The sequence below is a fragment of the Arachis duranensis genome, chromosome 8 (assembly GCF_000817695.3).
Source record: "Arachis duranensis cultivar V14167 chromosome 8, aradu.V14167.gnm2.J7QH, whole genome shotgun sequence".
In the NCBI taxonomy this organism is placed as follows: domain Eukaryota; kingdom Viridiplantae; phylum Streptophyta; class Magnoliopsida; order Fabales; family Fabaceae; genus Arachis; species Arachis duranensis.
In genome coordinates this window covers 27,831,672-27,846,408 of record NC_029779.3, presented here as the reverse complement: position 1 = coordinate 27,846,408, position 14,737 = coordinate 27,831,672, and the positions used below count along the sequence as shown (strand labels likewise).

The 14,737-nt window shown below is 32.2% G+C and overlaps 2 protein-coding genes and 1 long non-coding RNA gene across 3 annotated transcripts; 1 reads left to right on the top strand and 2 right to left on the bottom strand.

The window, feature by feature from the left end:
* The first annotated feature begins 2,350 nt into the window (after positions 1 to 2,350).
* On the top strand, positions 2,351 to 3,355 carry LOC107461815 (uncharacterized). Its single transcript, XM_016080368.3, has one exon. It carries the CDS (start codon positions 2,469 to 2,471, stop codon positions 3,168 to 3,170), a length of 702 nt encoding a protein of 233 aa, XP_015935854.1. The 5' UTR covers positions 2,351 to 2,468; the 3' UTR covers positions 3,171 to 3,355.
* Positions 3,356 to 3,710: 355 nt separating this feature from the next.
* On the bottom strand, positions 3,711 to 7,639 carry LOC107461855 (uncharacterized; the record flags this gene model as incomplete). The annotated part of the gene is given in 7 exon segments (XM_021129216.2): positions 3,711 to 3,905; positions 4,004 to 4,109; positions 4,204 to 4,369; positions 4,740 to 5,058; positions 5,476 to 6,363; positions 6,737 to 6,855; positions 7,255 to 7,639. Coding segments are annotated over 7 exon segments (1,989 nt in total). The 5' UTR covers positions 7,528 to 7,639.
* Positions 7,640 to 7,644: 5 nt separating this feature from the next.
* Positions 7,645 to 8,744, bottom strand: LOC127741175 (uncharacterized). Its single transcript, XR_008002162.1, has 3 exons — positions 8,376 to 8,744; positions 8,176 to 8,250; positions 7,645 to 8,060 (listed from the first exon to the last, which is right to left on the bottom strand). It is a non-coding gene; the product is annotated as an uncharacterized LOC127741175 (long non-coding RNA).
* Positions 8,745 to 14,737: the final 5,993 nt, after the last annotated feature.

Here is a 14,737-nt window from a genome sequence, read left to right as displayed (position 1 = left end):
AGAGAAGAAGGGAGAAGAGAGAGAGAGAGAGAGAGAGAGAGAGAGAGAGAGAGAGAGTTTGTAGAAGTGAGGGAGAAGAGTTACGCATTTGAATTTTCTCCTAAATTTACTGTCGAATTTATCGGTGAAAAATCGACAGTAAAATGTTCGTTGTTGCCTAAACGACATGCTTCATTAAATCCTGTTATTGTCGGAATTTTTCGATAGAAAATTCAACGGTAAATTCAGCGCTAATAAAATTATTTTTTGTGCCTTTATTTATCATCGAATTTAGCGGCAGAATTTTAAATCCGAGATTCAAGTGACGAATTTTCACTCATAATTATCAAAAAATTCGCTATTAAATTCGTCAGTAACGTCTATCGCTAAATCTGACGATATTCAACGCATTTCTTATAGTAAAATAGTACTCAATAATCAGATATTAGACAGAATTAATGTGATATCTAAGTATAATTTGGCTGCTATTTTATTTGTTGTTAAATTTAATTAATTTGTGATACGTATTTCAGATATTCATAAAATACCAAATCTTCATCGTTTATTTTTATGTTTATTGTCTTTCTTTTGTTGCATCAGAAATTAAAACAAAGTATATATAATTTGTAACTTAAAGAATAAGTAACGAGAAAAACTTGTTCTTGAATTTTGTAACAAAACCAGATAAAGCTCAAATCACAAAATAATGATCATAGTATCAATCTTTTCTCTATGATTAAGACGATTCCTCACGAGTATCATGATGATTCGTGACAGGAAAAAATTGTTTTGATAAAAGAAAGTTTTGATAAATGATTTTATCTCAATTTCTAAAACACAGATATATCTAAAAGAAATATTATTGTTATTATTATGTATTTATGTTTTTCATAGTTTACGAAGTAATTGATTTTTTTAATTGTTATAATACACTAATAACGAAACTTTTAACACATATTATCATCCAATTGAATTTATTGGTTTGTAGGACTATTTAATTATATATGTAATAGAGATGAAAAAAGGGTCTATTTTATAATAATTGTTAGAAATTAAATCTTATTTTTTAATTAACAGCTATACTCATATATTTTACTTCTTCATATATATACAACATATCTATAATTTAAATAAATAAAATCCAAATAAATAGGATCTGCCTATTCAGCTATGACTCATTTGGAGTTATGACACAAAAAAAAGGAAAAAATGTATTATGACTAATGCATTAAATACCTAATTGAATGATTTACTTGAATTAGTTACCTCCAAAAAATATTTTTTATTTAAAAATATAAGTTAATAACACATTTAATATGAAATATAAGTTATTTAATGTGAAATTAATTAAATAATAAAATATTTATCCATTTTAATTTCTATGTTTACTTTTTTTTTTGTAAGATTTTTTGGGGCATGTTTTTTATAAGATTGATTGTTACTGGATGAAACCTATTGAATTTACACCAGAACGATGTCAAATAGTGGCACTGCTCAATACTCAAGACATTAGACAGAGTTGATGTAATATCTACTTATAATTATTAATTTGGTTGCTGTTTTATTTGTTGTCAAATCTAATTAATTTTTAGTTTTAATTCTGATTTTGTGTTTGGCTTTATTAATGAAATAAAAAAAATCTAGCGTTTCTTTTATCTGGAAAAAATATTTGATAATCTAGTAGTCTCATAGATTTGTTTTCAATACAGTTTTTTTAAAAAAAAAAAAAAAACTATATTCATTGTTAAAAATTATGATTATAAATTTTTTTGTCAAAAAATCATTATCATAAAAGTTATTGATGTGTTTTTTAAGTAAGTACTTATTCATATGAAAAAAAAAATTATAAAACATAAAAGCAGAAATAAGAGTACAATCTCTACACTCGTTATTTTGAAGCTAAATCTACAAATTGCTGTAATCTTACCATATCTACAAATTGTTCTAATCTTACCAGGCTAGCACGTGTTGATATAACCTATTTTTTAATTACAAAAAAGAATGTTAAATTAAATTAACAAATGAAAATGTCCCACATATAGTTTTCAGCTTTGGTTTGAAGTTTGAACTAAATTGATGGATGAACATGCTACTTGCTTCAAGACTTCCAGATAATTCTACACAAGGATAAATACTACAGTAAATACACTTTGCTGTAACACTGTACAATGCTAGTTTATAAATTTGGGATAAGACCAAAACAAAAAAAGGTAACTGAAAAATGAAGCACTACACCTTTCAACGAGGCCATAAACAGTGGCACATCCTCCAATCACACTCCAGAACTTACCATTAACTTTTTAACCCCACGTATCTACATGCTTCATGAACACTTGACACGTGGCCACCCACACGTCAACTTTTAGTAAACCCATCTTAGGTTTGGCTGGTTATATAAGATAAAACAAAAAGTGAAAAAATACATACTCCATTAACCTTCATAGTTTATCTATGAACATCTGCAAAGAAGCTTGAAAGGGAAGGGAAGAATGGGTCCAAAGCGTGGTCAGAAGGTGGTGATCAAATCCACCAGGAAAGTTGTCCAAGAAAGTGTTCAAGTTTCGATTGTGGGCAGCAGCAGCAAACGAACAAGAAGAGGGAACAACAAAGATATTCAGACAAGTGACGAGGTTGTAGGAGAAGAAAATGTGAGGATTATTCCAGTTCAAGAAGTGACTCCTCAACCCAAAGATGCAAGCACCACCACTGTCACTACTCAACAAGACGACCAAGGAGAACAAGAACATAATGCTGAAACAGAAGAACAAAATATTGACACTACTGCCACAGCTGTTTCTCAAAAAGAAGAACCCAAAGAGCCATCATCTAAAGAGGATGATGAAAAGAAAGCTAAGACCCATGAAAGGAATGATGGTAAAGGGAAGAAGAAGAGAAGAAAGAGGTCAAGTGGAGAAGGATATAAGAGATATGTGTACATGGTGTTGAAGCAGGTACACCCTGACATGGGAATTTCTTCACAGGCCATGACTGTTCTGAATAACTTGATGGGTGACATGTTTGAAAGGCTAGCTGATGAGGCTTCCAAGCTAAAAACATACACAGGGCACATGACATTGTCATCAAGGGAGATTCAAGGGGCAGTGAAGCTGGTTCTGCCTGGGGAGCTTGGAAAACATGCCATTGCTGAAGGGGCCAAAGCTGTCACCAACTATATATCCCATGATGCCTGATATAGGCCATAAGTTGAAGCTTTCTTCTCTGTGTGAACTTGTTGTATAGTCAAGTGTATGTGTACTGTGTGTATTTTCTTTTGTTTTTGCATGTTTTAGGAGTAGATGTGAACAATATGCTTTCCTTTTATGTTGGAAACTGTGTCACCGCTTTAAGATTGTAAAAATCTAACTGCTTACTATCATGAGAGTGTACAACATTTTAAAGTTCCTTTTTCAAGCATTTAGTAACAAAGGTTTAAACAACAACACGACTACTATAGTAAAAAAATTACTAATTGTGAACACCAAAACGCTCTACACACTACCAACGGCAAATGCAACTTTACATCATAAGTATTATAAAATTTGAAACCAAGTGAAGGAAATCCAATCACTCAAAATCAAAACCGATATTTACTTTATTTATTTCAGAAACATGGCCCTCAAAAAATTGCCATCAACTGTTCCATTGTTGCACTTAACAAGTTGACATAAATACAGGTAATCACATCAAGAAGCAAAAGGACGGAGAAGGACATCAACTTAAAAATAAGGTACCTGGAAATCTCCAGGAAATAAAAACTTGTGCAGATTCTGTAATTTTGGCTATATGTAACCCCTTTTTAATGTCTAAACTATAGTATGGAATAAGCACGAATTACTTCAACAACTGGTGCTTGACACATTGGACACTTCCTTCCACTTCGGTGCAAATCATTAGCACAGTTAGAACATGTGCACATATGTCCACATCTGCAAGGAAAAAACCAAAAAACAAAATGCTTGTTAAGAGATTAAATTCGAGAGCAAAATTGGCTGCTGATGTATCAAAATGATACTGAATAGTTTACCTGTACAAGAGAGAATCAATATTGCTTTCGCAGCAAATGCAGCAAACCCCTTTCCTCACGCATTCCCATTTGGATTTATCATCTGGTGAATCATGGTCACGTGTTCCTGTGATTAAATCAATTCAACTTGGTCTTAAAGCTAATGAATTAATGAATGATACAGGTAGAAAGACAAAATGTGGGATTGAAAAAATGTATACCTGATGAACCAGTTGAGCGATTTAGGGCCGCAGAAACCTCTTGTCTTATTGAGCGTTGCAACTCAAGCTGCATATCCATGCAGGTCTCCAGCATTCTCTGCATATTGTTCATTCTTTGCTGTAGCCTAACCATGTCAACTCTCAAGTCATTAATGACATCCCATTCCTGGCAAATTTCGAACCAGAAAAGATTACTCCCATAATAACACAAATATATGACATTTTAATGATTCATTAAAATCTAAATACGATTTCATGATTGAATATTACTCCCTCCGTGTTATTCTTACTGTATTCAAAAGGTTTAACAGATAAAATTGATGTGCCAGATAAAATGTGTATCAAGATGCATTGATCTAGATATACCAAAATTTTCACATGGAATATAACGTTATCTAATATATGTAGTTAATCTTACTTGGTGAGACAGATTTACATATGATAATACACAATAATAAGATGGAAAGGGTGGACAACTTAGTCTCAAAGATTATGGAGGCTAAAGGAAAAGCTGTCAGTCCTACAAATTAACGTACCATTCCTAGGCGTTGATTATTTATATCATGAGGTGACCATCTGTCATGACGTGAGCGGCGGTGATCCCATATCGGCGGTGGCGGAGGTGGCGGCGGCAAGGGTTGACGACCAAGTGAGCTATTAACAGCATCCTGAGTACCAACAATCGGATCCCTGTTCTGTTGCTCAAGCTCCTGTGCTGCCGAGGGAGAGAAAGGGGTGGTTGTTTCTTGCAGCTCCCACTCAACGTTAGCATGACTCTGCCTTTCAACGTATGATTGTATCAACTGATCAAGGCTTTCACGAAAACTGCTGCGAAGGAGGTTTGAGACACTTCTCCTGCAAACAGAAAAGAAAACTTCGTTGAGAATCACGTATTTCAATTTTAAACAGCGCTAAAGCCCAAGATACTCGAATACATCAAATTATCATAATCATCCCGTATGATTATTATTCATGTAATACTTCAGCATTTATATTTTTAGCAAATACCTATTCTCATTATTTTTCTCTAATCATATATTCGTTTTGCAATCTTGCCTACTTCAATTAAAAACAGTAGATTTGTTACCCTTATTAACCATGACGATATTCAATTGTGTGTAGTTGTATATTATACTTGATATTATATATTCCCGTATCTTAATCTTAAGGTTTAATATTACTATCATATTTGCATCATTTTGTATCCAGACACTTATCCATACCCATTACCCTTACAATACAGGCTGAAACTCTTCAGTCATTTCTACGTACCTACTTAGCAGTTCCCTGAGTTCGACACTGTACACATTGTCATCTTCGGGAAAATAAAATCCATGAATTCTACCAACTGGAGCTGCTTCATGATCAGAAGGTCCTCCCAACCAAATTTCTACAGCCTCTTGAAAGCCGCTGTCCTCCTGCCACACTTCAGGCCCTTCCTGTAGGCGAGAATTTTCTCCATCTTCATTTCCGAATGTGTTTGGAGGTAGTTCATTTGATGAGCCACCGAGTTGATTATTGTCAACACCATCCTCAGTGCTACTCCATTCAATGCTAGTTTGATGCCAGTCACTTCCTTCATTTTCAGAAATAGCCTCTTCTGGTTGCTCTACTTCTGGAGCAACAGATACATCCCAATCCACATCAGCAGCAATATTGCCCTCTATACTATTGCTGTGATGTGATAAGTAGCTTTCATTATCGGTTATACCACCCAGCTCAGATTGCTCAATATGTACCTCATTTACCTGCATATTGCTATCTCTACCTTCAATTTGCAACCTTTGTTGGGTGAGGCCACTAGAAGCATCTTCAGTATCCATAACAACATTTTGTCCAATGCTATCGCTGCCTTCAACCTCAACACTTGAAGCCAATGCCTGATCAATTTCATTAGCATAAGCACCAGAATCTTGACAGTCTAGATTCTCATAAGTAGATTGTTGAAAACAGTTTTCCCTGCCAGATATGCCAATTCCATCACTTCCATCGTTATTAGACTCCGACTTTTTAGCATGTACAGATGGGACTGTTTGTGAACTGCTGGCTCCAGCATGTTCAATTGCATTAACATCACCATCAGTGTCAGATGAGGCATCGGAAACGTTGCTTGTTGCTTGACTGCAACCAGTATTGTCCTTTCTGGAAAAGAATCCTTCCCTGTTCAGAAGATAAGTTAATGTCATTAACACAAAGCATATACGTAATATATGAAAAATGGGCCAATAACAACAAAGAACAGTTACATTTCCTTTTGGTTTTAGGAAGAATAAAGTGAAAAGGTTATTATTAAGAATTTCAGCCACCAGGTAAAGAAAAGAGGGGAGACTTCATAATATGACATAATTTTTAAATGATTCTCTAGCACCAGTTGTCATCACTCATCAATCATCAATTTGTAAAAATAACAATGGGAAAGCAAAAGAAGTCACGACTAAGCAAGTAGTGAGAGAAAGAAAGAAATACACAAGCATTTACATGTGATAGGATTTGAAGTTTCTTCTCAACTTAATGGTATTAAGAACTGGCATACCTTAGACCTGATACAGTCTGTTTTTGCCTCAATAAACCTAATTCACTTTCCGCAATGGAAGTGGACCTGTTATTATCAGTTGATCTATCATTTCTCAAGAACCTGCCTCTAAGCAATGCCTGAAAACAATTTGAGAAACAATCATAAACTGCAAGAGCAAAGCTCAGATACAAATCACGTCCTAGACTTTCAATTATTCTTCTAGTTCTTCAATCCAAAATTTCTAAATTATTTCTACGAGATTTTCTGTTCTATAATACACACTACAATACTCCATAGAGGCATAGACTATCTCTGCAACTAAACCATTTCACTTCATCTTCCCCCAGAAATAATGCATAAAAAAAATGTGTTTTTGCTCAAGGTGGAACTAGATCAAGTATTTTACCAATCACACACGAGAACAAATATTCAATGCACACACTTCATTCACATATTCTGCATACTGTAAATATAAAAAATATATATTAAAAAAAAAGAAAGCGAAAAGAAAAGATACAGAACATTTGGGAGACAACCTGAATGCGATTGCGGTGGGGGAAACGGGATACAGCCCGGTGTTCAAACAACTCCTGAACTTCTCTTTGCCTTTCCACCTCAGCCTTCTTGAGCATATCAAGCAGAACCTGCCGGCCACGCAATCTACGGATTCCCCTCCGTGTATGCTCAGATTGGCCCTCATGCTGATTAACAACGAATCCATCCCGAACACGTTCAATTTGGTTACCGATCTCCGAAGATTGATCTTCCCTGTTTTCACTAGAAGACACAACTCTCTGCTGGCTACTCATCTGTACCCACTCCCTAATGATACTCACCCTCTCCTGCTCAGTTTCCCCAAGCCACTGTCTCCTTGAACCACCACTTCCTCTGGGAACATTTGATGCACGATGATCCCCAGNACAATTAGAATTGCCTAAACCCTCGTGTTCATCGTCACGAGAATCATTCTGACTTTGTGACTGTGACCATGTTTCTGATTCATTCTCACCCGAAATTGCATCTTCTATCATATGCCCTTCACCTTCTCCTCTCCGAGAGGCATCATCCTGCGACAGGTCCGAGATCAATCCATCACTCCTCTGCCTAATTAACAACTCCCCAGACCTCCCCTGAACTTGACCCGCCATGTGTTCATCCTCGATTTCTCGCCACATTTGCAAGAGGGAAGATGAACGGGCACCTCCCCTCCCTCCTCCATCCCCTCGCCTACCTGATAACTGAGAATGAGACTCCCTAAGAAGTGTAGAGTCAATCACAGCCACACTATGCACACCAGCAATAGCCATCTCTCTAATTCAGTTTTTTCCAACAATGCACGCAACTGATACAATAAAAGATCTCTTCACTTCAATTCAATGACAAACCACCATATTCAAGTGCATTAAAATTTGCATAGCAGAGTAAAAAAAAAGGAAAATCAGTGGCCAGTTGAGTACCAATAGGCACATGAAGGGGACCAAATTTTTCCAGCTGAATGTATTATTAATGTTACAGCTAAACTACACCTTAGCCTGCCAAAATAGTAAACAAAATTAAAAGGCATAAGTGCAAAATAACAAAAAAAGACAGCATTAAAATTACGAGAATTGAGAACTCTATGTGTTTGTGTGTGAGAGAGAGTGAAGAACGATTTTACCAGTGAAATGAAGTGAAGTTATGCTTTTGGTTTGTGAGTAAAGCAAAAGAAACCTAACTGTTCTGTGAAATGAACAAAATTCACAGACAGAGAGAGAGAGAGAGAGAGAGAGAGAGGGAAGAAACGGTGATTTAGGAAACGAAGGAATGAAAGGGAAAAAGGGGACACGTCAACGGCGGTGATGGAGAACGGAGCCGTCACATTAACGTTTTTCCGAAGGAGTCATCATTGTGTGAGTGTGTGACATGTGGCGATATCTCGATTTTCTTATTCCGGCAAATTGACGGCAACGTTTACGAATCTTAAATCCAACGTGAAGTTTCACCTTTCACGCAAGCCTTAAACGCCGTCGTTTCGAATTTTCGGTCTATGATTATGCATTCTTCCCAACCTCACGCTTTTTCTCTTTTCTTCTTTCTTTTCTTACCTTTTGTTTTTTCTTCCTATCAAACTATATATAAACTTATATAGTTTGTTGTGCCTTTTACATAAATAATTTTTCAATTAAAAAAATAGGTCCCAGTCAAATATTCAAATAATGCATCATAAATTTCGTCAATGATACTAATCATACTGTCATATGTTTGTATTTTAGTCTTACCATATGTTGGATTTAATTACTGGTGGTATTTAATTCTTATATCCCTAAAAAGTAAGGTTCTGGCACTGAATTATTACTCACGTCAAAGACAGTGGGCATGGCAAAATTGACAAAATATTAGTGTGGGGGTTAGGTTAGGTATGAATTGAGGAAAATACTTGGACTAAAATATTCAATTCAATATAAAACAAAATGAGTTGAAAATTAGTTGTGAAGAAATGGTCTTAGTGCCCAATTAATGAGAGGAAAAGCTGAATCAACTAATTTTTAAACAGTATTAACTTTATTGTAGTCAATCAACTAACCGTCACAAACTATTTCATATAAATGAATTTAATTTTTTATAAAAAAAATTATACTAATATATTTAATCAAGTATTGTGATATAAATATTGTTGACTGCTACATTTACTCATTTAACAGAAAAAAAAAGAAAAATATATATATATACTTATTTAACTCTACTTAATGGAATGTCAATATAAAATATAAAATACGAAGAATATTAGAGCATTATCAGAATTTATTTATTTTTGTTATTAATTAATTATTAATATTTAAAAATATGATATAAAATATATTATTGAATTACTAAACTAAAAAAATTAAATTAATGACTAAATAATAATTAAAAATAATAAATTTTAATAGTTCTTAACATTTTTCATAAAATATTTTGTATTAGTTGCTATTATAGTAGTTATAGTATTTCAACAAATTTTTGTTAAAACTAAAATAATATTTTTTTTATTATTTATTTAGCAACGCTTTTAAAAAAAATGCTAATTTTTTTATCAAAATCTAAAAAATATAATTTTAATTTTAATAATACTTGTATAATTATTATATTCATCATAAATATAGATATATTAGAATTCACTTTATATATATATATACACGATTGAGAACTTTCATTTCAAATTCTTAAATCCTAAAAAAACCAAAAATCTAAATATATTTGATATGTTAAAATCAACAAATAATTTAAATTCTTTATTTATAAATTAAGATACATAAGACGATGAGTTAGGGTAACATATCTTTTCTTTTGTATTTATAAAAGTAAATATATTATTTAAATCATAAATGAACTTAAAACAAAAATATAAAATCAACAATAATATAATGAAGCTAACGAGCTATAACTTAAATGTTATAATTTTCTCATACTTATTTAGAGGTCGTAAATTCGAGTCTTACTTTTAATTTAAAAAAAAAGAAAATAATAATATAATAAAAAAATTATTTATATAAACTTCATAACTTAAAAGGATTCGAATAAAATTCGATTTCTATAATAAAATAGACGAATTCAGATCCTTTAAATTTTGAACTTTTACTTTAAATGATAAAATGTGATTTTTTATATATCTTTCATATTTTTTTTAATTCTACTTATAAAATAAATAATGAAAGATCACAATAAAATTTAAAATTTAAAATTTAGAGAATTCAAATCCAAATCAGAGATATGTATATAAAACTAAGTAAAAAAAAAAACAAAATTCAATTCTTTAAAGTTTTAATTCACAAGTTTGATTAGATAATTGTTGTAATCATGAGGTCATTGTTTAATATAATCTTTACTTATATCCTCCGAATCCGCAACAAAGTTCTTTTCATTATTGATGATTTTGAGCATATAGAGAATCCAAAAGTAAGGCAAATTAATCATCATCAATGGGGAAAGTTACACTTATCTGTAAATTCCGTGCCTCGTTCATCCTCCACATACTACAAAATTAGTGTAGCATGTGGCCATTAATTTAAACTAAGAGGGTTAATTATACTATTACTATATGCAATGGAAGATTAGAAAGGTAATGCCGTAATAATTAAGTTCACAAAAGGCTGTCCCCAACACAGAGACTTGGGTGGACGCATACCTCATTTTATATTCGTCGTTACTTTGTTCATCTAAGATATTAAAATCCATTCGTATACATATATAGATTCTAGTTATTATTATAATTAGTTAAAGAAGAAAAGTTCTTTATTTGGATAAAGGTATTCTAATTATTAACTTGTCTACCTAAAGCGGCTTCACCCTAATCATCAGCTTGCTTTATATACAACATATACAGCATAAGCTTTCTCCACTTTATCACTTTATATATATATCTTGTGCATTCAGCCTTCATTGGAATATTAATACATAAATAAATAAAAGCATTATTCTAAGTTCTAACAATCGGCTTCTTTTGTATTTTGGTTTTCTGTTTTAAAAAAATTATGAAAGGACTTAGATATTTGCAATGATGATGCAGCAAAAATTGAATCTTTTAGAAGTTAGGATAATATATTTGTACATTATTAGAATAACTATGATTTATTTCCAGCAAAACTATATAGGGCCCCTTGTCTGAGGGTATTCAAACCCTACCTTTTAGCCACTTGTTGATGATTGCCTATATCTTAGGTGACAAATTTCCCAACACATTGCATGCAAAGTCCTAAAGCCACGGAGGGTCATGTTCCTATGTCTCTAACCTCTCCTTATCAAATCAAAGTAATATAACAAATATAGATAAGCAATTTATGATTTTCCTAGTTCTTATTGTCTACATGAAGTAGATGGCACTCTCTTAATTATTTTCGGTTATTTTTGCTGGAGAGTCAACGTTCCATTCAGGTGGATGGATGGGAAAAATGCTTGTTACCCTTTCATGAATTTGATAGGGAGAGTTATTTTGTTTTCATATGTAAGCAAAAAGGGTAAAAGAAAAATAGTGACTACAAATAAAAATAAAAATGTGCTAGATATTTGATTTGATTAAGCCGCACAAAATTCAATAATATCTTTTATATATCAATCAAAGAAAGAAACAGTTGCATGAGGATAAATATCTATATAGTACGTAAAAGGTAGCTGGAAGATGTTATGTTTGGTAGCTTTCAGTTCCTTTGTATGAATTATTAATCTTAATTCTTATCTACTGGAGCTTCTTTTCAGCAAAACTCCAATCAACCTTAAACCCCACAAAACAGTTTGCACCTTAATGATGTAGGGTACATGGTACTTTCATCTCCAAAATTGAACATAACTCCCACTTTTTCTTTATCCTTTTTTCCCTTGAAATTAAAATGAAATGAAAATTTGGTTGGAGCCAGAGAAACCCTTTATTGAAGATGAGATTTAACAATATATTGTGATTGTGATTGGGAACAGGAACAACCGAACACAAAAACATTGTTAAGAGATGCCAAAGAGTCGTTTTCCTTCTACTAATAAGCAATTAGTGTTGCTTTACTTGCTAGCTAGGCCTATTTTAATTTCCTTTCATGAATAATTAATATATAGTACTTAAAATATTGTTGAAATTGAAAGAGGATTGCATGTCCCGGGTCACATTCCACCGCCAACTATACTTCACTTGCAATGAATTCAATGCAAGCCACCCTAAAATAATCATGTAGGAGAGGTTTTCTGTATCTAAGACATTTTGTTGACAGCTTGGATCTAGACTTTGTTGTTGTTTCCAATAAATACTACTCATTTTGGATCTTGATGTGCAAATTTTGGAAATTCACCTTGGATTGGTATTTAGTAAAAGTTTACATTTTACACACACTCAAGACTCAACCGTACAATACAAATTCAGTTCAAAAATTTGTTGGTAACCAATAAATTTTGTATATGTAAGGTATGATTATATTTAATTTTCGATATTTGTTTAAACAAATAAGTGAACGAATTACTCTACAAACTAAGTTTATTTGCATCTAGGTTTAAATATTTAATTCAGATGAAAAAATAAAATTGGGCCATATCTTTGTTGTACTGTACTTTTTTTTGGGGTACAAGTTGTACTGTACTTATTGAAGCATAGAAAGGATGATACACGTTGACCCATTTGAGGTTAAAGAGCAACCATTTTTTCTTTTTTGTATTCCAGAGAAACTATTTTTATGGCCATACGTACTGTAACTCCATTCCATTGGGCCTTGAAACCCAATAGCAATATATATTTACTAAAAATAGCAAAATATACTCCATTTTAATACCACAAAAAAATAACAAACTATAAATACATAATTTTGTTAATAATCCTCACGCTAAATTAGGGGTTCATGGATCGGATTCGATCCGCATATCCGTGTTATTTATTTAAAATCGATTAAAAAATTACGGATATGGATCCGATCTGCAAGGCTATCGGATCGAATTGGATCCGATCCGCACACTTATAAGATCGGATTACAAATTTTATGTAGGTATCCGCATATTCACGGATTCACAAAAATAAATAAATAAATAAGTAAATATTTTTTTTATATTTTATTTCAACTAATAATTATCATATATGTTGTATTATTTTAATTTTATTATTTAAGAAAAGTATATTTAATATTATTTTAAGAGTAAACATATTTAAATGAGTAGAAAAAAAGAATGTTATTAATATTTTTTTAATGAAAATAAGTTTTTAAAAAAATTGTATTTTGTACATATATCTGATATTCGATCCGATCTACAAATATGAGGATCGGATCAGATCAAATCTAATCTTAAAACTGTGGATATTGGATCCGATGATTTTAGTGCGAATCGGATCGAGATTTTGATCATATCCGATCCGATCTACGTTCACCCCTAGAATTCTGATTTGTGCACACAACAACTTATTAAACAGCGACAGACCTTTAAATATAGTTAAAATTCACAACAAATTAGTCCTTAATCTGTTACTTTGGAGTTACCATGGACAACTTATATATAAAAAAATAAAAGCAACCCTAATTTTACTCTTGGATCTAGGGCAAGCAACCAGTTACTTTTTTTTTTTGTGTCTCTATGCGATTACGAACTATAAGTAACTAATTAGAAAAATTAGAGTAAATACACGTGATTTTTTTAAAAAAAATAATTATTTGTACCCATAAATTTCATAGACATCGATAAAAAAAATCTATCAAATAAAAAAATTAATGTTATATTCATAAAAGATGAGTTCAATATAAAATATATATAAATCTTAATCTTTTGTTGACTTTTTAATAAAATTCCAAATTATCCTTATCTTTGTCCTCCCCAACCCTACTACTCCTACCGACCTACCCCTTTCTCTTTCTCTTTCTCGCAATATGAAACAAACCCAACTTTGCACGACAGCAAGCTCCTCTCCTTCCTCAAAGCATAGTTGCCAGAACCAGCTACTAGATCACTGGGTCATTGGTTGAAGCAATAGATCACTGGTTGAATCGTTTAATCCAGTCCCACATAAATAAAAAATAAAAAAGGTCAAAAACTTAAAATTAAAATTTAAAATACATATATTCACTAACATTTTAATAAGCATTAAATATCAAATTCTAAAAATAACTAATACAAAAATAAACATAAAATTTGTAGTACTATTACAATAGTATCTTAATTTGATGAAGCCATCGTAATCAACCAGAAATAATCTACCAGGAATAATATACAACAATAATCTACTAGAAATAATATACAACAGCAACAACAATATATTACACTATAAAACAAAAAATTGTACAATCTAGCAGGAATTAACAAGTTATAATCAACCAAATATAATCAACAGAATTAGATAATCAACATCATTAATCAATTAATTCTAACTAAATACTGAATTACTAAAACACTGAATAACTTAAAAAAAACACATACCTAATGCACAACGGACAGAGAAGAGGAAGACCGGAGACCAAGCACGCCGACGATGACAACAAAGACAGGGATGCGACGACAACAACGGCAGGGACAACCAGAGACGCGACGACGACGACAGATGCATAG